Consider the following 24,580-nt stretch of genomic DNA (forward strand, 5'->3'; position numbering starts at 1 on the left):
TGAACATTTAAGACTTTGTTGGAAAGATAGTCAAATTCTTTTTGTGTTTTTGGTACTTGTTTTATCTGGTGAGTGTCCTTTCTGAACGCTTCTGGTTTCCAAAACTGTTCACACTGCTTAATACTTTTGTCACTCAGAGAATTTCTACAATAGGCTAATGTATCAATTGTGTATATGACAGTCATTTATATTGTTTCTGCAAACCAGTGGATTCATACTTTGTGCATTTTTTTATAGCGATGCCATGGTACTTAAGCCTTTTTTATAGTGATGCCATGGTACTTAAGCCTTTGTCCAGTATGGATTTAGAGGTCTTTAATGTTTTTGGTAAGTTAACAACAGATGCTGGAATGGTAGATGGAGGGAGATTTTTGTTGGAACAAATATTAATATTACTAATTCGTTGATATTACAACATTGTATTTCATTCAGTGAGGTACAAATGTTACAGGAATATTTTTTTTGAGATCCTGGTGTCTCCTATTGTTACCTGTGATTGGTGCCCATAGGACTGTCTCTCAAGAGGCGGTCCTTGTTATTTCTGGTATTAAGCTTATTGACATCCTTGCGACTGAGCCCCAATTACATTATGACGCTAAGAAGGTAAGCCAACTTACCTCCAGGTGCTTAAAAGAAATAGACGACCAAGGTTTCCATTTATGGCAGGTGTGATAGATTGAATCATTTGATGCCCATACACGCAAGTTATTTTTCCTGATGTAAGAAGTATGCAATTACGTGAATTTCCACTGATCAGTATATTACACAGTTTCTTTCTGGACATGGTGCTTTTTGAGATAGGTTAGCCAGATTTATGTCCGGATTGTAGGGCCATTGATGATGTGTGCCATGTCTTATATGTCTGCTCCAGGTACGTAGGCAAATGTACCAAAATAGCTTGCAAAGGTTAATTCTAGTTTTGATCTACAAGTTAACTGAAAAACCAGAATGGAATGGAATATAGTTGCTGGCTTCCTTAGATTCTTAGCCCTGTGGAAGATGGATGAGGGGGTTGATGCTGTTATAGATATATAAATAGAATAGCAACCCTGGTAGAGGTGTGTGTAGAACTCTGTGATGGAGCTGCCGTGTGGAAGGTAGGGTAGTTAGGTGGTAAGGTGAGAAGGTAGGCATTGACTCACTCCTGAATGTGGACCAGAGCAGAGAGATGGGGGGGGGGGTTTGTTTTCATTAGAGACGTATTAGATTTGTGAATCAGTTTCTTGATTATTAAGTAAAACAAGAGAACTTTGAGTAAATTGAATTGTAGGATAAAATTGTTGTGATCAATGCTTATTTTGTTGGTATGCGGATAGTATTTTTGATGTTTAAAGACTCAATCAAGCAATGATATGATTGCATAGTCCAGTTGAAGTTAGATATAGGAAGAGTTCTTGTGTGAAACCTTTGGTGTTAGGGAAGATATGGTGATTGCACTTCTGCAAATCGGTTAATGTGATAGTTTAGGGTTGGTTGTAAGTTATGATAGATGGTCATTTGGATAAGGCCGTACAAAGCGATAGTAGGTTGTTTAATTACACTAATGAAAAGTGGCATACACTTTGCATCAGTGGCATCCTGACAGAGGCCAAACTAATGACTATGTTGTTATCAAGTTTAGAAGGACTAAAAGACAGCCTCTGGTAAAACCCATCAGAGCTAGGAACAGAGGGGAGATATAGTGACTGGGATTGTCATAAAGCAGTTGTCTTTCCCTATGGAGGTCAGGATGACTGTACTTAAGCTTAGGTTCATAACAGCTTGGCCAATGCAGCACAGCTGCTATCTGACAAAGATAGCAGATCTAACTAAAACGTAATTGTTTTCGCTTCAAGATTATACATAAAACACTCTTCATTAGGGCAAAATAAAAACTATGTTCATTCTTAAAATCTCAGAGTTCTTTTTCAGACAACCAGAATTTAAAGTTAATGATTCTTTATGATTCTCTTGCAAGGCATTCCCAGTTACTTATTGTCTAACTGTCAATACCAATCTAATTTCAATATTAATATAATTTTAGGTATCTAATTTGAATGTAGTATTTTCATAACTGTTATTTGTTTATTTTATAGGAATAACAGCCAAATCTTGCCTAAAGCTCAGGAACCTGAACTAGAAAAAACTGAGGATCCAAAAGTGTATAATTATGTTTCCAGTACAGAAAACCCACTAAAATGGGGAAATTTCAAGCATCTAATTGAAATACATGGTGCAAGTGTTCCAACTGTTCAAGCTATGTGGTATTACTTCATGGTTACCACAAAATATAAAACTCTGAATTTTATATTCTCATTGTTTCTCCACTATCTACCAGCTCTTATAATTGATTTTGCCGCCAAATTTACCAAAAAAGATAGTCCAAAGTAAGTTGTTTTTGTTTTTTTGTTCTTTGTTTTTCCTAATTATTATTTTTATTTTATATTATTTTCAGTTATGGAATATCAGATTTATGATAAATATTTGTTTATAACAAATAATAAAATTGTTTATAAAACAATATAAAAAAATCTGATGTGGACACACATGATGACTTCTTTGTACGATTATTAAATTACATATACACATTTAAAAAAAATGAAAAGCACATAAAATTTTATTTCATTAATAACGTATTGAATTCTAATTCATCATAAAAATTTTTTTTACAATCAGAGGTTAATAAATCAAACATGAACTTATACAATTAACATTATTACAGTTGATATGTATTAACTGGAAATAATTAACTTTTAATATCATTTTGCGTATATGTTAATAATGAATTAAATAGGACAATGAAGTGCATCAAATGAGTCCTGTAATAGAACTTTATTCGTCAAGAGAAGAAGACCAACGAAAGAATAAAAAGATTAAGAGACGATCATGAATATAAAGAGAGAGAGAAAATGTGAAAACTAGAGAACATGTACACAAATTAAGATCAGAAGAATATTATATCAAACCAAAGAGCGCTTAAATGATTGGCAACAAAAAACAAATAAACTAAATAATGATCAACTTCAACTTAAGGAGAATATTGTCTGACAATATCAGAAGAGTAATGAACTAAAAGATAAGAATTTTTTGCAATTTATTAAAGTTCAGGCATGTATGCCTCAGTGTGTATGTTGTACTTGTGAGGGTCACTTTTTTTAGTCACTCTGTAGTTAACTTTAATATAGATAAAATCAAACAGAAATTCCAGAATAATTAAATAAAATTAAACAGAAATTAAACTAGAAAATCCAAAAATAATACGATTCTAAATTATAATTTTCAATTAATATTAAATAATCAAATGATTCACCAACTCTATTACATATACACTGTAATAATGCCTATTAAATTACATATACACATTTTTGAAAGTACATAAAATTTTATTTCACTAATAACTTCTGATTTTTTTCTTCATATTTTTTTATTTATTGTTATTGAACAATTATTTATTGTAACAATTTTTTACAGTCACAGTTTAATTAATAATAAATCAATAAACATATTTAATTTAAAAAATAAAAAAGGAGATGAAGGCTGATTCAAACCAATGTGCCTTCCCCTTATAAATTCAAATATTTCATTAATTAAAATTTCATTTGGGTATAACTCTGGAATCAATGAAAGTAAATATCACTTATGATATATCATTGAAAAGCTCTCAATGAGGGCTTATTACTGCATCTAAGAAAAAGTCCAAAATCAAGTCTTTTTGAGATTTTGGGTTTTTTTGGACACTTTGATTCAGTCGATTGCAATCAAAAGGGAAGTCGCATAACTAGATGTTACAATAGTCCTAAATCCAAAATTTCAACTTACTACGGCTAATCATTTTTGAGTTTTGCACGATACATACATAGATACAGATGTCATGCCAAAACTAGTCAAAATGGATTCAGGGATGGTCAAATTGGATATTTCCATTGAAATCTGAAAACCAAAATTTTTCTTGATCATAATACTTCCTTTACTTTCTACAAGGAAGTAAAAAATGGTTGAATTTGTTTTTAAATGAAGATCCTTCTGTTCTTCTGTGGAAATACTTTCCATTTAAAGTTGCTGTGTGGCCATACAGTATGTGTATTACTTACCTAGTTAAACATTTATTTTTATTTTTGAATTATTATAAGCATTTGTTTTTCTGTGATATTTTTTTATTTTATAACAAGAAAGTATCTTTCTTTACTGTATACTCTTTCCTTTGTATACTTCTGTAATCAACGTATAAATGTGTTTTATTTCGTTTATTTTCAGTTTATACCAAATTTATCAAAAAATAGACAAATTTAGTACTGTATTAACATATTTTGCAACAAGGAAATGGGATTTTACAAATCAAAATGTACAAAGCCTTTGGCTAAAATTAAGTCCTGAGGATCAAGAAACATTTCAATTCGATATGAGGAAACTTGATTGGGATCATTTTTTTTATAATTACATTAGAGGATTAAGAGTATATCTTCTGAAAGATGATATGAGTACTTTACCACAAGCAATGGTCCGCTGGAGGAGGTGAGTAATTTTATAAATAATTCCATATAATTCTTTTATTTCTCATTTTTGGTAGATTGTTGTACTATTATATAAGTAATCACACTTATTAATAGATATATTTTACTTTTCTTTACTCTCTTCTTCAAATGAACTGAGTCAAAATACAGATCATTCATATCATTTTATACTTTTGACATTATTATTTATTTACTTGTCATTCTCTGTCTTCATATTATCTTCTTGTGTAATTTTTTTTATTTTGTGGAAAACTTCTTTTTATTTTATATTTTTAATACTAAACGTCTAAATTTTAATTTGAAAGGAGTATATTACATTCATTGTTGCTATAAAATGTAGATAGCTGTTTCAAAAGCAAACACAATGTGTGAAAAAAGTTAATGAAAGCATTGATTTCATAAATTATTTTATGTCTTTGTGAACATCATTTACAGTGTGAATCTCTAGCTAGGATTTCATTATTCTCAAAAACTGGATTTTCCTTTCTGCATTGTCTTAAATCTTGAAAAATTAAATTCTATTGAGGCCATATCATTGAACAGGTGTTTTATTTTACTCATGTTTGTAGATCAATAATAGATTGGTAATTATCTAATGCCATGTTTTATTCTGCATAAATCATATCACCTGTCATTTTTTCGACTTTAAAACAATTTTTTTTATTATGTATTTATATAATAATCTCAGGACATTATTACCTAATGAAAAAAGTTTTTTTATGAACTACACATTTATTTTTGTTGCTAAATTTGTTGTTTTTATAATAGTGTTTTTTTTTTCATTTTTATAAATTTGTTGCTATTTTTATTGTCATACTTCAACAGAATGAAAAAATAATGAAACACTTACTGCTTCCACTTATTTTTTAAATGCTGAAAGTTCCTATTTATTGTTTTTGAAAAAGGTATGTGACAATGAAAAATAGGAAATTTTGTTAAAATAAAATTTGCAATCTATTTTTCATGAACTATATATTTATTATATTATTTCATATACTATCAATATTTATTTAATTGAGAAGAATGTAGAAGCGGAGCAAGTAGTTGGGAGTCTTCAACAATAAAAGTCTTGATTATAAAAGATATGCAATTTCTGTGGAAAACATTAGATAAAGAAAATTTCAAAAAATCTGTTAATATTTTAACAGATAGAGAAGCTTTCAGAAAGAAGAAAGAAAGAGATAATGAACAAAGAAGAATCTAGAAGAAATGACAAAGAGATTATTTTTAGAAAAGGACTTAATCAAAAAGCGTAGGAGGCACAGAGAATGAAAATTATTATGCTTGAACAATTAAAAGGACAGTTGGGATATTGTACTACTGGTCACCAGATATAAATACTGCTGGGGACCAGTGAAGTGGCAGTTTTTCAAGTAAGAGTTTGATGCAGTGTAAAAGCGATCACAGAAGTGTTTGGTAACAAACAACTGAAGAGTTTATCACAAGTATTCCATTTTGGAAATTGGTTGAATCCAAGAAGTTGTTCAGTGAATTATTTGTGAACAGAAGAGAAAGTGACATTATTTTATTCATTCATAAATTATATAATTCTTTTGTAAACAGTAAAAGTGAATTTTTTTTTGTTTCCCATCAGAGAAGGGGAAATCTCTAACAGACATCATCTGCCTGCGAGTTAATGCCAGGTAGAGGCACTCCTGGTAGTGTTAGGCTCTCACCGACTAAATCCCTCCCTTTCTACAATACACGAAGACTGGCCCTGTCACAAACACAACACAGTCTTCGGCAGGAATCACAGGATCATCTGTCAGAATGGGGGTGGCAAGGAACTCAACAGAATCCTGTCAGTATGGACAGAATACATATATCTGCATCCTTATTTAGCCTGGCCTAACCTAACCTAATCTTTTTTTTCTTGTTTAATCTCCGGGAACACCATTAGGTATTGCTTCAGAGGATGAGATGAATGATTTGTAGCATGTGTTAAAATGCTATGCCTGACCAGGATTCGAACCTGGGACCTCCAGATGAAAAGCCAAGACACTACTACTCGCGCCACGGAGGCTGGCAACCTAACCCAATCTGGCCTAATCTAATCTAACTGACACAGATGAATAGGAGGCCCATCCCCCATCCAGATGACATTTTCTAACATTCTTGTTGTTTTTGATTTCTTCAATGGCTCACGTGACTAAAAATTCATTTGCATTTTCTGATTTTTTTATGCATACACTAATATGCTTTCATATATCCCGCAAAAAGAAATCCAAGGGATTAATATCAGGTGATCTATCTAGCCATATTTGAGATCCACCTCGACCAATCCAATAATTAGAAAATTTTTTATTCAGATAATGAATAACAGACCATAAAAATGGGCTGGTGCTTCGTTATGTTAGAAATACATATCAGTTCTTATACTAAATGGAACATCTTAACGACACCAGCTGATGTGACAAATTTGTTTTTAGATATGTTTGTCAGTTGCACTTACATCATCATATTGTTGTGAGTTTATCAGGTATAAATTGCAGGTAGAAACTATGCCATTTGTTATTGGAAATTCACAAAATAAATTAAACATTCTCTTTTCTTTTAATGAGCTAAAGTATGCTTTGAATAACTTCTGTGACACTTCCCCTGGAAACGATATTAGTCTTAGTATGTTATCTCTTCTCTCAGATACGGCATTACATCTTTTGTGTATTTATAATAGAATATTTTCTGACCAGCTTTTTCTAGAATCTTGGTCCGACGTACTAGTGATTCCCTTACTGAAACCTGGTAAGGATAGACCATGCCCTCAAGTTATCATCCTAACTTGTTAACCAGTATCTTGTGCAAGGTGATGGAACAAATGGTAAACTGTCGCCTAGTATGGTACCTTAAGAGAAACTTCGTAATTGCCCCCCCCCCCCCGAACAATGCATTTTCCATCAAGGTAGATCGTCACTCAATCTTGTAGTTGCTATTGAATTTGTCATTCAAATGCCTTTGTACTTCACCATAACCTAGTCGTTGTATTTTTTGATGTACAACAGGTGTATGTTGCAGCTTGGAGGAGAGGAATCCTAAATAAACTGCATTAGTGGGGTATACAGGAAAATCTCCTTGCATTTATCAGGGTTTCCTCAGTAGTCGGTCCTTTCAAGTTCGGATTGAACTGACAGTATTTGAAAATTTTACGCTAGAAAACAGAATACCACAGGGAAGTATGCTGAAGTGTTACTTTGTTTGCCATAGCATAAATATTGTAACAAACTGCGTGCGAAAACCCTGTTATCTGTTCTTTATTTGTAATGATATTTCAATTTATTTAGCATGTAGAACTTTATCTGCTGGCAAGAGACAGCTTCAAAACACAATAACCTGTTTAGAATCATGGTGTAAAACAACTGGATTCATGTTTTCTCTGGAGAAAATGAAATGCAATTGCTTTTTACATATGGGGGAACATGTTGACTGTCACTGTTTTTTCATGGTGAACCAGTTGAAGCATGCACGCAGGTTAGATTTTTAGGAATGTGGTTTGACCAACAACTGTCATGGGTAACACAGTTTGAAGTAACTGAAAGTAAAATATCTAAAAATGTTAGACATGCTTAGAGTTCTGTCGAATACTCATTGGGGAGCTGATCGTGTAAGCATATCACACTTCTACTGAGCTCTGATCCATTCCCAGTTAAACTATTGTTGTATGGCTTATTTGTCCACATGGGCTACTACTCTAAAAATGCTCAATGCAGTCCACCATTTATTCATCCTGTCTGGCTACAGGTGAGTTTTGTTCAAGCCCTGTGGTAAGTCTACTAGTGGATAGTGGTGAAGCATCTCTTTGGATTAGACAAAACCAAATTATCTTCTCCTATATAGCTTGCATTACACTGCAACAAAATCTTCCTACCTTTGTTGCCGTATTCTCTAACCCACATCTTAATAGATATCAAGAATATCTGGGATCTACTGCTCTGTTTGGCATCAGGGCTCAGTGCCTTTTCTTAGCTCTAAATATACAATTATCTAAAGTACTTCCTGTTACTCAATGTTACTACACCCCCTTGGTTAGCCTTCTCTTGTGAATTATTGCGTTATTCTTGGTCAGTATCAAAAAAAAAGGACACAGATCCAATTATCATACAAAACAATTTTTTTAATTTAGTAAATAGCATTGTTTGCACCCTCCTTTCAGTAATCGCATTGTTTCTGAAGATCTTGTCTGTTTTCTGAAGAGGGAGGTTCATGATGAGTGGCAGAGTGAATGGAATACTGTGATCAATAATAAACTTCGTCCAGTTAAGGACAGTGTGTCACCATAGGGCTTTTCATCCAGGAGTAATCAACGAGAGGAAGTTATTATTTGCTGTTAGCAAATAGGGCACACTAAACTCACTCATGGACATCTCATGACTTGGACCAATTCACCTGTTTGTGTTCGCTGCAACTGCCAATGAACGGTACACCATATCCTTGTAGATTGTGTCTGTGGTGCAGCATTGAGTGGGAAATTTAAAATTGGGGGTTGTACCAGAAATATTTTAGGAAACAATACGGCTAGGTTATTCAAAGTCTTATATTTATCAAGACCATTTATCTATATTAAAACATTTAATTATTATGTCTTTCATTCAGTTTTGTTGTTTTACTCAGATTTTCAATATTGTTTTGTACTGTGGTTTTAATGATTTTATTTTACTTTTAGTATACAGAATAGGCGTATAACATCACTCTAATTTTTAAGTTAATTTTAAATTGCTTATGATAGTAATATTGTGTCTGGGCACAGATAGCAACATTTCATTATGCATCCAGGAAAAAAAAAGAAAAAAGCTCATTCTGAAGAAAGTTTAGGTAACAGTTACCTGTGAATCTATTGTTGAAAATGTGAGGTTCAATAAGGACATTACCTGTTATCCCACACCAGAGATTTAATGAAAAATATACTGGGAATTAGTTTCAATGGTTACACAACGATTGTCATGTTTGCAAAAATGTTTGTTTCATGTATTTTTTATCCCATCTTACATAAAATGTTTTTTTTTTTTTTTTTTTTTTTTTTGTCTTCAGTCATTTGACTGGTTTGATGCAGCTCTCCAAGATTCCCTATCTAGTGCTAGTCGTTTCATTTCAGTATACCCTCTACATCCTACATCCCTAACAATTTGTTTTACATATTCCAAACGTGGCCTGCCTACACAATTTTTCCCTTCTACCTGTCCTTCCAAAATTAAAGCGACTATTCCAGGATGCCTTAGTATGTGGCCTATAAGTCTGTCTCTTCTTTTAACTATATTTTTCCAAATGCTTCTTTCTTCATCTATTTGCCGCAATACCTCCTCATTTGTCACTTTATCCACCCATCTGATTTTTAACATTCTCCTATAGCACCACATTTCAAAAGCTTCTAACCTTTTCTTCTCAGATACTCCGATTGTCCAAGTTTCACTTCCATATAAAGCGACACTCCAAACATACACTTTCAAAAATCTTTTCCTGACATTTAAATTAATTTTTGATGTAAACAACTTATATTTCTTACTGAAGGCTCGTTTAGCTTGTGCTATTCGGCATTTTATATCGCTCCTGCTTCGTCCATCTTTAGTAATTCTACTTCCCAAATAACAAAATTCTTCTACCTCCATAATCTTTTCTCCTCCTATTTTCACATTCAGTGGTCCATCTTTGTTATTTCTACTACATTTCATTACTTTTGTTTTGTTCTTGTTTATTTTCATGCGATAGTTCTTGCGTAGGACTTCATCTATGCCGTTCATTGTTTCTTCTAAATCCTTTTTATTCTCGGCTAGAATTACTATATCATCAGCAAATCGTAGCATCTTTATCTTTTCACCTTGTACTGTTACTCCGAATCTAAATTGTTCTTTAACATCATTAACTGCTAGTTCCATGTAAAGATTAAAAAGTAACGGAGATAGAGAACATCCTTGTCGGACTCCCTTTGTTATTATGGCTTCTTTCTTATGTTCTTCAATTGCTACTGTTGCTGTTTGGTTCCTGTACATGTTAGCAATTGTTCTTCTATCTCTGTATTTGAACCCTAATTTTTTTAAAATGCTGAACATTTTATTCCAGTCTACGTTATCGAATGCCTTTTCTAGGTCTATAAACGCCAAGTATGTTGGTTTGTTTTTCTTTAATCTTCCTTCTACTATTAATCTGAGGCCTAAAATTGCTTCCCTTGTCCCTATACTTTTCCTGAAACCAAATTGGTCTTCTCCTAACACTTCCTCCACTCTCCTCTCAATTCTTCTGTATAGAATTCTAGTTAAGATTTTTGATGCATGACTAGTTAAACTAATTGTTCTGTATTCTTCACATTTATCTGCCCCTGATTTCTTTGGTATCATTACTATAACACTTTTTTTGAAGTCTGACGGAAATTCCCCTTTTTCATAAATATTACACACCAGTTTGTATAATCTATCAATCGCCTCCTCCCCTGCACTGCGCAGTAATTCTACAGGTATTCCGTCTATTCCAGGAGCCTTTCTGCCATTTAAATCTTTTAATGCTCTCTTAAATTCAGATCTCAGTATTGTTTCTCCCATTTCATCCTCCTCAACTTCCTCTTCTTCCTCTATAAAACCATTTTCTAATTCATTTCCTCCGTATAACTCTTCAATATATTCCACCCATCTATCGACTTTACCTTTCGTATTATATATAGGTGTACCATCTTTGTTTAACACATTATTAGATTTTAATTTATGTACCCCAAAATTTTCCTTAACTTTCCTGTATGCTCCGTCTATTTTACCAATGTTCATTTCTCTTTCCACTTCTGAACACTTTTCTTTAATCCACTCTTCTTTCGCCAGTTTGCACTTCCTGTTTATAGCATTTCTTAATTGCCGATAGTTCCTTTTACTTTCTTCATCACTAGCATTCTTATATTTTCTACGTTCATCCATCAGCTGCAATATATCGTCTGAAACCCAAGGTTTTCTACCAGTTCTCTTTATTCCGCCTAAGTTCACTTCTGCTGATTTAAGAATTTCCTTTTTAACATTCTCCCATTCCTCTTCTACATTTTCTATCTTATCTTTTTTACTCAGACCTCTAGCGATGTCCTCCTCAAAAATCTTCTTTACCTCCTCTTCCTCAAGCTTCTCTAAATTCCACCGATTCATCTGACACCTTTTCTTCAGGTTTTTAAACCCCAATCTACATTTCATTATCACCAAATTATGGTCGCTATCAATGTCTGCTCCAGGGTAAGTTTTGCAGTCCACGAGTTGATTTCTAAATCTTTGCTTAACCATGATATAATCTATCTGATACCTTGCAGTATCGCCTGGATTTTTCCAAGTGTATATTCTTCTATTATGATTTTTAAATTGGGTGTTGGCAATTACTAAATTATACTTCGTGCAAAACTCTATAAGTCGGTCCCCTCTTTCATTCCTTTTGCCCAGCCCGTATTCACCCACTATATTTCCTTCCTTGCCTTTTCCAATGCTTGCATTCCAATCTCCAACTATTATTAAATTTTCATCTCCTTTTACGTGTTTAATTGCTTCATCAATCTCTTCGTATACACATTCTACCTCATCATCATCATGGGCGCTTGTAGGCATATAGACGTTAACAATCGTTGTCGGTTTAGGTTTTGAATTTATCCTTATTACAATGACTCTATCGCTATGCGTCTTGAAATACTCCACTCTCCTCCCTATTTTCTTGTTCATCACGAAACCTACTCCTGCCTGCCCATTATTTGACGCTGAGTTAATTACTCTAAAGTCACCCGACCAAAAGTCGCCTTCCTCTTCCCACCGAACCTCACTAATTCCTACTATATCCACGTTTACCCTATCCATTTCCCTTTTTAAATTCTCTAGCCTACCAACCTTTTTTAAGCTTCTAACATTCCACGCTCCGACTCGTAGAATGTTATTTTTTACTTTTCTGGTGACCCCTTCCTTAGTAGTCCCCACCCGGAGATCCGAACGGGGGACTATTTTACCTCCGGAATATTTTACCAAGGAAGGCGCCTCCATTATTGAATTTGAAAATGCAGAGCCACATTTTCTTGGAAAAAAAAAACAGCTGTAGTTTTCCATTGCTTTCAGCTGCGCAGTACTCAGAGGACTGAGTGATGTTGATACGGCCGTTTAAGTCGTCCTGACTCACGCCCCTAACAACTACTGAAAGAGCTGCTGCCCTCTTTCAGGAATCATTCCTTAGTCTGGCTCTCAACAGATACCTCTCCGATATGGTTGCACCTTCGGTCCAGCTACTCTGTATCCCTGAGCACTCAAGCCCCCTCACCAACGGCAAGGTCTCATGATTCATAGAGGAGGCATAAAATGTTACTTCATCTATAAATATAAAGCCATGGAAACATGATGGTTTGTAATAACCATTGACAATAATTCAGCCACAGATCACCTTCTTCAAGACATTGAACTGGTTTAGGACGATACGGATAGAGACCTTCATTGTGTAATGTCTGTCATGTACTGTAGCATGTAATCCCCAAACATGCAGAATTGCATGCATTGAATTGTTTCCCATTCAGATGTTACATTAAATGTTCGGCTTTCCCTTTGGTCCTAGTGAGTAAATGCAAATATTTGCTGGTTAGGAATGTTTCGATTTGAAAATCTCTGACAATATTCTTCAATGGCCATGCAGCATTGCTATTACAAAATCCATATATGAAATGAATCTTGGCATATACTCAATTTGTAAACTTATATTGCCATTTCTCTTAAAAGAGAAATGTTCTTTAATAAATTAAAGAACATATCATTTACTAATTATTATCAGTAGCTTTTAAAATCAGTGTAAATGAACTTCTTAAATACACATAAATCCCCTAGTGAGGAATTAATGCATTACAATTGATAAATAACATCATAATACTGCAGTCAAACAAATAGGTATTACCGTAATTTTTCTGTTATTGTTTCAAATGAAAGTACAACTAATTGCTGTTGTGGTATGTTGTTGGCAGGTAATTTACATCAATTTTCTCAGAATTAAATTCTCTATCAATTTAACCAATAAGTTTTATTTGTTTATTGACAATTAACAAAGTTATTATACACCAAAACTAAAAAGCTTTCATTTGAGTAAAAAGTTTCATTTGACAAGTATACCTCACGTATTTCAAAGTGAAAATAGATCAAGACAAAACTTGGGCACCTCACCACATTTGCTACACGTGTGTTGAAGGACTTAGACGGAAGTGAAAGGGTGAACAAGAAGTGTTCAGATTTGGAGTTCCAATGGTGTGTCAAGAGCCACAAAATCACAGCAATGATTGTTACTTTTGTTTGACTAGTGTTCACAGTTTCAGTTTGAAGAATATAGAAAGAATCGTCTATCCAAATATGCTATCCACTTTGCAACCAGTTCCTCATGGTCCAGATGTACCAGTGTTAATTCCACTAGAAAATTTTCCTGAAATAGTTGGTTCCACAAGTGATTTAACTAAAGATAACATCGAGGAGTACAAACCCAAAGATAGCTGTGCACCAGAGCTTTATTCACAGTGTGAATTAAACGATCTGGTCTCAGACTTGCATCTGACCAAAGAAAATTTAGAATTGCTTGATTCGAGGCCTAAAGAGAAGAACCTGCTAGCAATTGGCACCTCATTTTCCTGGTTCAGGTACAGAGAAAAGGATTTCTTCCATATTTATCGGAAGAAGAAAATTAGTCTTCTGCACTGATGTACATGGACTTCTGACTCAATTTAACATTCCATACAAAAGTACCAATTGGAGACTGTTCATAGATTCGTCCAAAAGAAGCCTCAAAGATGCCCTTCTTCAGAATGGAAATACCTGTCTGTTAATATCTGTCGGATATTCTGTCCATTTAAAAGTGGGTTATGATAATTTGGAATTTGTTCTCGATAAAATTAAATATGACAATCATAAGTGAATTTTGTGTAGCGATCTCAAAATAATATTGATGCTACTAGGACAGCAAGGAGTTGAACAAAGTTTCCTTGTTTTTTCTGTAAATCGGATAGCAGAGATAGAAAAAATTATTGGATAAGAAAAGATTAATTATAAATAAAAAGAGCTTCATTAGAACCTAGAACCAAAAATGTGCTTTGAAAAGCTCTTATAGGACCAAATAGAGTTCTTCCACCTCTGCATATCAAGTTAGGGTTGATGAAGCAATTTGTCAAAGCCTTGCCAAAAGAAGCTAAGTGTTTTAAATATATCTGTGACAAATTTCCAGTCTTATCAACCACTAAACTAAAAGAGGGTGTCTTTACTTGTCCTGATATTAGAAAACTTCTCAAAAGATGGTAATTTCGAGAAACAAATGGAAGTTGCAGAAAAAGAAGCCTGGGGAGCCTTTAAAGATGTAGGAACCAAGTTTCTGGACAATAAGAAAGATCTGAATTTCTAATCAATCATTGCGAATATGCTGCAGAAGTAGAAAAATTTAGGCTCCGCTCGAAGGTTCACATATTAAATTCACACATGGACTATTTTCCTGAAAATCTGGGTGCAGTTAGTATAGAAACTGATACATGGAATAAGATTGTAAGTATTTTACATGGTTCGTCATTAAGGGTTGGAGAAAAAGGGGGAGTGGTTTCCAAAGACATTACATACCTCATAAAAATAAATTCATTTAAAAATGGACTATAATAAAAATTATGCTTATTTTGTGGCAATTTTCATTATAAATTAAGGGGTCACTAACCCCCCTCCTCTTCAGACTACTCAACTGTTTAGCTATAAGAATGCATAGTATAAGCCGAAAAAGTGAATATACTTGTATTATATTAATTTATTATAAAAAAAAATGTTTTATATCAATTTTATTATATCATTTTCACAGTTTTTCAACTTTTTACTTATGAAATTTGTGATTTGCGAAAATTCTTGACGTGATAGAAAAAAAATTAAGGTTAAAAAACTAAAAACCACAACCTCACAGGCTTGTGTAATTAAATAATAATCTATTTATCTGAAAATATGAAAACCATGTACATGATATTGTTACTAACTTTGTGTTGTGTTAGAAGTATGGGTAAATAATTATGCATGAAATATTATTCTCAAATACTAATAAGTATAAAAATTTAAGATTTCTAAAATTGTACTACTGGTATTTTAGTAATCTCTTCAGTATGGTGACTCCAGTCATTTCTACATCATGTAAATTTTAACACAGAATCTGTTATCGAAATATTTTTTAAAGATAAGTAAAAACAGAGAAGTTTTAATTGTTTATTTGTTATCCAATAATGTTCCGAGTAATAACCTTTTTATGGAAGATCATATCAAATCTTTATTGAGGTCAGACGCATTGTAAGTTCCAGATACTCTGACTTTCAAACGCTTCCAGAATTCTAACTGTAACCATTGATTTCTCCAAAGCCATACTGATTATTATTTTTAAAAATGTGGAAGACATTTTTGAAATTTAGGAATAATGTAAGGAAAGTTAGGTAATTTTTTGGAGATATTCCAGTCTTATATTTTAAAAATTAGAAGTCCTAGTTCATTAAATAACCTAGATACATTATTGATGACAGATACAATCTATTTGTAATAATTGATATTTGGCAAATTTTGTAAACACCCTTACCAAAGACTTCCCATTGGGTTGACCATCTCTTCCCTGTACTCTCACCATCTTTTTATTTTTCATCTCTGTTGGCACTTTTTTGTGTTGGAGTCTTATGGGCGGTAATAGCTGTCTGTGGAAATGCCTTAGAATCTTTTTGAGAGGGAGGGGTTATTGGGGTTATTAACTAGAGTAATAGTTATATGGTACCTATTGGATAAAACCAGCTGTCTTATTTCTCCTCAAATCTAAATTTGTCTATTGGTATTTTCTAATTAATTAATTAATTATCTTGTTTCCTAAATTAATAAATTGAGTGATTAATTACGTTTGGATTTATGGTGAGTTTGGTATGCCTGTGTATGTACTTTCTAGATGTAAACAGAGTCTATGTGTCCGTGTGTATTGTGCACATGTAGATCCACTGTCATGGGTTGTTTTCTGCTGTTTACTAACAGCTTAGGTTAGCTTGGCTTAGCTTCTGCTATGTACTAACAGTCTTTTCCAGAGCATGAAGCTAATTTCTGTTGTATCCTGAAAATAAACTTCCCATTACTGCAGACATAGCTGGCCATGAGAACAAACCTGTTGTTGAGTTCATGTCACTATTTAATTCTTTTCAAATATAAATACCTCGTTAAGCTTCTTTTATGTACTTATCTATGTTTTTACTTTAACATGACAATAGCCAACCATCTCTTATATTTCTTGTCTGTTATTATTATAAAAATATCCCATAAGGGGTTTATCCATTCATCTTTAGGAAGAAATATAAAATAGTGGGATGAAATTGATTTTAAAATTATTCTAAATTGTTTGAAAGTAATAATAATTAATAATAAAAAAATTTGTTATCATAAAATCTATTTATTGCTTTATTATTTTTCCACTTTTCATTTGCTGGCCACATTATGGTTTTTAATTTTACAATTGCAATTATTTTTACACCTTAAGTTTCATTTAATTTGGTAAACTCTCTACAATATTTGGTCTAGAACCTTAGACAATAATACTGTCAAATTTTTATTACAATAAATTATTAATTATTTTTATTGCTTTTTCTTAATTTTTTTTTTAATTTCTGTTTCAGGTTTTACTGGGCTCATCAGTTACTTAAAGCCATTGTTGGATTAATCTTTTTCAAGATAACATATTTCATCCTATCAACTGCCTACAGCATTTTTATAGCTTGAGCAGATTATTTCAGCAAACCAATGATTATATTTAACAAGAAATAAAAAATAGTCAAAGTATTGATTTTGTAGTTTTACATAATTAATACTGTTCTTATGTTGTATAGACTTAGTTATGTCTTAGATTTTTTAATTTAAGTGAAATAAATACGATAATCACTGTACATATTGTGGGCATAAGTTTTTAAGTAGTTATTTGTTTGTGAGTTTTTTGTTAGTTCTTTATTTTAAATTTTTTTGTTTTAATTTCTTAATTTACTTTTATAAATGTTCAGTAGTTTGATATTGCATTTTACATTAAATTATATGTTCTTTGTATTTTTATTTGTATATTCTCAGTAAGTAGAAGTATTTTATTAGAAAGTCATATTAAATTGTGTAAAATACATTAGCAGTAATTATATGCGCAGGTGAGTGTGTAATGAATGTTTGTAAAAAAAATATATATAAAAGTAACATGATTCTCAGGTTATTATTGAAAATAGCTTACAGGAACTTTATTTATTTTAACTTTATGTATAGTTTAAGGTGTTCAGTATATTGCAATTTTTTTAATTGGTGATCTAATTTATAACTTTTTTTAATGGGATAATTTTGTCAAAATTTATTGTCAAAGTGTAAGTTGTAAATTTCAGAACATTCTTTATTACATCTATCACATAATCTTTTCAAACATTTGCTTATGTTCTTCCGTGACAATGAAGCTTGTTAAAACTATCATCATTTTAAATGACAAACTGAATCAAATTTGTTAGCTGTAAAGTTTTAAAAAACTCACTTCTTGTGTTATCTTTAGATTCATTTTTTCATTCAGAATTTCTAAAGCTTATATATCGGTTTGGTTTTTTTTATTTAAAAAACTGGCATTTTAAACAGTTTTTTCAAATAAAGTATTTCATGTAACTTAATTACTGGTTAATTAATGATTGCTATGAATATTGTAACATATTTATTTTATTATTTTAAGTTCTTTTAAATATTAGCCTTAAAAATACATTCTTTTTTAAAAAAAAAAAAAAGACCAAAAATGATTTGGCCTATATACATAAGTATATTACTGAAAGATAAAATGAAGAATATGAAGATTGAGGAATATTTTATATTGTATTATTTCCCATGACCCAAATTATGTTAATTTTTAATTAATTTTTCACTTTGAAATTACACTGTAATGTGTACAAAAGGTTGTTTGCTGGGATGTTTTTCTTACCGTATTTTTTAATAATTTATGAATACGTTATTGCTGACAGATTTTTCATTGATTTGAATTACTTCCATGATTATTGTAAATATTCTTAGTCATATGTCTTGTAAAATAATTTATGATTAATTTAATTACTGTAATATTGTGTGTAAGATATTTTTAATAAATACTTTTAATTTACTCTATGGTTTTTTACCCTTTCCTAAGAAAAGAAAATTATGTGTTTTCAGGAATTGACTTCCATGATTATATTTTGAAGTACAGTAATTTAATTATTAGTCAAATTTACCTGTCTTGTTCTTACTATACTTAATGTTTAAAACTACATATTTTGAAGATGATTCTTCATTATCAGATTTTTAAAAAAAAGAAATAATAAAAATTCATTTCTTATAATGAGTTTGTTAGAAATTTTAAATAAGTAAAACAACAGAAACTATTAATACATAAAATTACAATGAAAATTATTAAATTTCAGTTGTAGTCATTTGATTGAAATTTAATTTTGTTATGCGATTTTCCCAAATCAAATAAAAATGAATTATATATTTTAGTAGATAGTTTATTTTATCTAAGAGACAGTTTTATTATTATTCAGTGAGATTCAGTAATATAAATTATATTCCAATATTCAATTTATTAAAAGTAGATGTTTACTAAGAAAAGTATTACTTAGTTTTTTTTTTTCATTTTTTATTTTTATTCTAAGTGTTTAGCTGATATTTGTAATGGATGCTTGATATTAAATGTTTATGAAAAAAATCCTCCACACTGCTAAATGGGAAGTAATGTGCTAGGCAAAAATGCATTGGATATGGAATTAAATTTACCATAAAGTTCCTGTACCAAAAGTTTTTATTCATTTATAAGAATTTTCTTTAGGAATAAGTATCCATATCTTATTGTGGGAATAAAAAAAAATATGTTAAACTCTTGGTTTTGTGTAATAAACAGATTTTTTTTTTTTTGTATTTTCTCACTTTACTTTATAGTTCATTTCTGCTTTCCAGATACAGTATGTATAAATTTCCTTAGTTCTATCAGACCATTTTTATTTTGCGTATTGTATATAAACTAACATTATGTACTTTACAATTCATGCACAAAATATATTAAAATAGATGTTAAATTTCCAAACTACTAATGTTAATTATGACAAAATGGAAGTGAGATGTAATTTAATTTTAGTGACTTTGATCTTTACTTTATATGTCATCACAGTAACTATGTAGTTAAAAAAAATACATTACTGCAGGAAATGTTAATTTGTTTTCAAAGAAAATATATTCTATCATTATTTTAATCGATATTGGTAGTAAATGTTATGTTATATTCCCATTTTTTTATACAAATAAAAAAATGTTGATACTAAACTAACATATTTTTTATATTTGAGTTATTCTAATGGTTGTTAATGATGGTTGTACTCATCATTCAGTAGATTGATATGATGCTCTTTTCTATTTCATTCTAATTCTACTACTGTTCTTATCTCAACATATTACTATACCTACACGTAATGGTTTATTTAATTTTATCTGTCTTTCTTTTTACTATTTTCTTTTTATTATCATTATTACTGTGACCAACCAATCTAAACTTACATATGGTGAGACTTTTCCTCAAGCTTCATTTTTCTCAGTTTATCTTAAATCCTCTTCATTTAACCAACCTACTCAATTTCCAATATTCTTCTGTGTTACTACATTATAAAGCTTATATTTTTTGCTTTTCTGGCTTTCTTATTGTTCATGTTTCCCTGCTGTATAATGGTATCCTCAGATCTTTTTAAAAATCTCTTATTGATTCCTAAATGTATTTTTAACTGAATAAACTTTTCTATATGAAAGCTGACCTTGTTTGTCATATCTTTCTTTTTACATTTTCTTTGGTTCATTATGCTTTGTAAATTTATTGATTAACCAGCTCCCAACTTCTGTGGTAGTATATTCTACCTTAATATTTACATTGTAAGGCATTAGGCATTAAATCCAAATTAATAAAGAGGCAGCTACTAAGAAATGTCTGCATGACACCAAAAATGAAACCACAAGAGTACCAGATACAATTCCCATGATGACTATTGAAGATAAATAAAATGAGAGATAAAGAATGGGGTAGATTGAAGGAAAGCAATTGCTAAGGAAATGTCTCTGATCAAGAAAGACTGGGAATTCACTGTTTTTCCCAGGACTAATCAATAGATAAAGATAATGTTGATATGATATTATCTTTTATGAAAACTATAAGTGACCCTCTTTCAAAATTAACATAGATAGAAACTGTATACTTCAAAAAGATAATTTCAGAGTTAATTATCCACTTTCCTCAGTGGAGTTAAAGGTGACAATTTTTACTAGTCATTCTACTAAAGAACATGCTTATAATTAGCTCCAAAAAGATATATTGAAAGTAAATTTACATGTAATTTTGAAGGAAATTCATTAATTTATACTTTTTTTAAAATATTAACAAGTCTTTTAATGCTAATCAAAGAATTTATTAAATTTCTTTCTTAACAATGGCTTAAATCAGTATTTCTGAACTAAATAGGGGGCACAAGCATATTGAAAAGAAAATATTATTAAAAAAAATTATTTATTTACTGAAAGGAAAGCAAAACAAAATTTGACATAATAAATAATAAAATACACATTTACACTGATATAATATACTTATAAATAGGATTGTATCATTACTGTACAGTGTATTTAATAATTACCTTATCAATACTAAATTAAAAACAAGTTTAATAATTAATAGTGACTCCCTTGGGCCTGTCTTGCAGAGCAAAGTTTTTTGAAGGAAGGTTTAAGATTAGAATAGACACTCCAAGTTCTTTTTCTATGTTTTGCTGAAGTCTATATTTTGTCTTCAAAGCAGCCACCGCAGAAAATCCAGTTTCATAAAGGTAGGATGTTGAAAATGGTAATAGTATACGAAATGCCCTTGTTTTCAATGAAGAAAACTCATCATCCACCCCTGCCCAAAATTCAAAGTGATTTATTGCTAAATTATCTTTTGATTTTGCCACTTTCCGTGAAATCTGTGAAGATTTCTTCTTCGGCAGTTGAGAGCCCTTCGGGAGTATTTTGGAATGGATCCCTAACCCATTCTTAACTTGCTACCAAGTTGTCATCAGCAAGAAAATACTTTTTAAAATTCTTTGCCAACATGGTTAAATGATTTTCAATGGTCACAGAAACAACTTTGAAACGTTCTTCAGCCTTGTAAGTTTTAACACATTCATCCATGTTTGCAAACTTTTCTAATTAATAATTAATTAATTTTTTTCACATTCCAATTTTCTACAAAAAACTTTTAACTTTATCACTCATATCCAACATATGTGTGTTTGCTCCTTGGAGTTGAAAATTCAAGGTATATAATGTCTCAAATATGTCGACCAAGTAGATCAATTCCATCACAACTAAACCATCTCAAAACTTCTCGGCTTCCGGTCAGTTTTTCTCTTCTAGAAAAATGGTGATTTTATCTCTTAATTCATCACCTTGCAAAAATTTCCCACATGATAACCATCTTGCCTCGCAATAAAATAGTAATGCTGAATGTATTCGCCCATGTTTTTACAAAGTGCAGAAAAGTTTTTGATTTTAAGGGTCTCATTTTTGTATAATTTTCTGCAGTTACAACCATCAGTAGCACAATATTCAGACCAGAATGCATTTCTTTGGAACCCAGAGCTTCTCTGTCCAGACACACTGTGGAGATTTTTGTTTCACAAGTGCTTGTATACTTGGGAATCTTCCAGACATTGAGCGAGCACTATCAATGCATATCTGATGCAATATTTCCACTCTATGTTTGCCTTGTTTATAAAATCATTTAAGACAGCAAATAATGCAACTGCTGTTGCTTTGAGTTCTATTGGGTTGCAGAAAAGTAGTTCTACTGCTGACATACCATCACAAAATCAAACATAGGCAATGAAATGAGCATCTTTATTGCTTCTGTTGCCTCATCAAGCTGAATTGAAAACAATTTGTCACGCAACTTCCTGAAAATCTGATGCTGTACATCTTCAGCTATATCACTATTTTGAGTATTTGATAGAGGTGTAGACTGCAATTGTTTGGCCAAATTATCTCCAAACATAGTTTCTACAATCTCAATTGCAGCTGGCAAAATAAGCTCTTCACCAATGGTGTGAGGCTTTTTACATTTGAGTATTTTAAATGAAACTTTGTAAGACTTTTTCACTCACAAAGTTTTGTTTTAAAAATGATGCTTGAATTTATTTGATTTTAATTTGAAGATCCTCATGGTTTGTTAACATACTCACTATGAAGCATTTCCAAATGTTGTTAAGTATATTATGTTTCATGCTGTCTGCTGCCAAAATTTTTGAGTAAATGACACACAAGGGCCTTTCATCATCATTTACTTGAGTATTGGTAATCCCAAAATTTAAGTATTTTTGAGAATATCTTGTTGATCTTATTTTTGGAACCACACTCATCTGTGCATTTGTTGATGCTTCACTGTCATTAATGCTCGCTTACACCCGCTTAAAAATTTATCCATGATTTTGTATAAATATGCTGTTGTGAATATTTAATACCATGAATTGCAATTAACATGCAAATTACAACATACACATTCATGATAGATTCAATACCGATAGAAGGATTAACTCGACTGAGATTGGCTGGAATTGAACGAGATGCACCATTTATAAACAGTCGCGTAGACATTCCAGAATGTTCGAGACAAATTGCAACTTCTCATGAAGCCACGAGAATGTCCAATATGGTGGACATAAGACAGACAGCAATAGAGTGTCATCAATTTTGGTTTTTTTCAATGCAGTGAATCAGTTTTGCCAAATATCATTATATTTACTTATTCTTGGTAATTTTTAAGGTTTGCAATTAAGGTCATAGTGTAGCTTTATTGTCAAAATACTCAAAATAAATTATTATTGTATACATTGTTATTGTATAAGAGGGGGCGCAATGAAAATTATGATTGAAAATTGGGTTGCAATTACTGAAAGGTCGAGAAACACCAGCCTAAATTATTCATTATTTTCATCAAGTCATTTTTAATTTCAATTAAAAGGAAAATATAAGTATATCTTTTTTGTTTTTGTATATTCCTAATAAACCGCACCATATCTGTGGTATCAGGTGTTACTGATGTACCACACTTAGGGAGATAAACTGTGAGATAAATTATATGGGAAATAATTTTTTTTTGTTTCAATAATCTTTATAAAAAAAAATCTTATTTTGCATTTGACTGGATATCTATCTAGTTCTTAAACACACTGTACTTAAATGGGTTTTCTCTGTATTTCAGGTCTATTCTAGTTTCTGTAAAATATATTACTTTTTGTTCAACTTTATACTTTTATTTTCATGACCGAAAATAAATAGCTCACTGGGCTCATCTAGTGTTTACTTGTTGTCAAATCAGTTGTTTAACAGCTGATTTTCAAAGTTGAATGAAGGTTATGAGGTTTGAAATGTAGTGAAAGCTAGTGCTTTTATACAGATTTGAATACAAGACAGTGAGTATTAGTGTTCTTTGATGGTTGGGATTCAATTACCAGATGTGTCAGGAATGTTTGGTCTTAGTTTGTACAAAACTACACCCCATTTTACATATTATACCACCTTAATCTCATTGAGCCAAGGGGGGGGGGGAGTTTGCAGATGTAATCTGTTCACTAATTGAACAGATTAGAATCTACATATTAGGAAAATATAAATAAATTATTGACAAATATTTTATAGATATCTGATTTTTTTCTTTAAATAATCTCTAAATTAATTGGTGAACTGATCTCCTCCCTTTCCGAAAATGAAATTAATATCTTATATTCTATTCATTTGTTGATTATCTTAGTATTTTAGAAAAAGTAGATAGTTCTACTAGTAGGAGGATAGGAGGGCTTAGACAGCTATATCTTACTTTTTAAAATCCATAATATAGTTCCACATTAGACAAATACCTCGTAAATGACTGCAATGTCATCAGAATTGAGATAAGTATCAATCAATATACCCCATAACACATTAGTATAATTTTTTTTTTTTTATGTGTGTGTTTAACCTCTGGGTCCACCATTAGGTATTGCTTCAGAGGATGAGAGGAATGATTTGTAGCGTGTGTGAAAATGCCATGCCTGACAGGATTCAAATCCAGGA

General features: G+C 31.4%; 1 protein-coding gene across 1 annotated transcript in view; it reads left to right on the forward strand.

The window, feature by feature from the left end:
* Window positions 1-18,587, forward strand: part of LOC142319212 (fatty acyl-CoA reductase wat-like) — a 97,402-nt gene extending 78,815 nt beyond the window's left edge. The window contains exons 7-9 of the mRNA XM_075356231.1: window positions 2,076-2,366; window positions 4,234-4,491; window positions 17,101-18,587. Of these exons, the coding sequence (XP_075212346.1) occupies window positions 2,076-2,366; window positions 4,234-4,491; window positions 17,101-17,203 (652 nt within the window). The 3' untranslated portion in view covers window positions 17,204-18,587. The remainder of the gene's footprint in view (window positions 1-2,075; window positions 2,367-4,233; window positions 4,492-17,100) is intronic.
* Window positions 18,588-24,580: the final 5,993 nt, after the last annotated feature.

Source organism: Lycorma delicatula, chromosome 2 (genome assembly GCF_047948215.1).
Source record: "Lycorma delicatula isolate Av1 chromosome 2, ASM4794821v1, whole genome shotgun sequence".
Taxonomy (NCBI): Eukaryota; Metazoa; Arthropoda; class Insecta; order Hemiptera; family Fulgoridae; genus Lycorma; species Lycorma delicatula.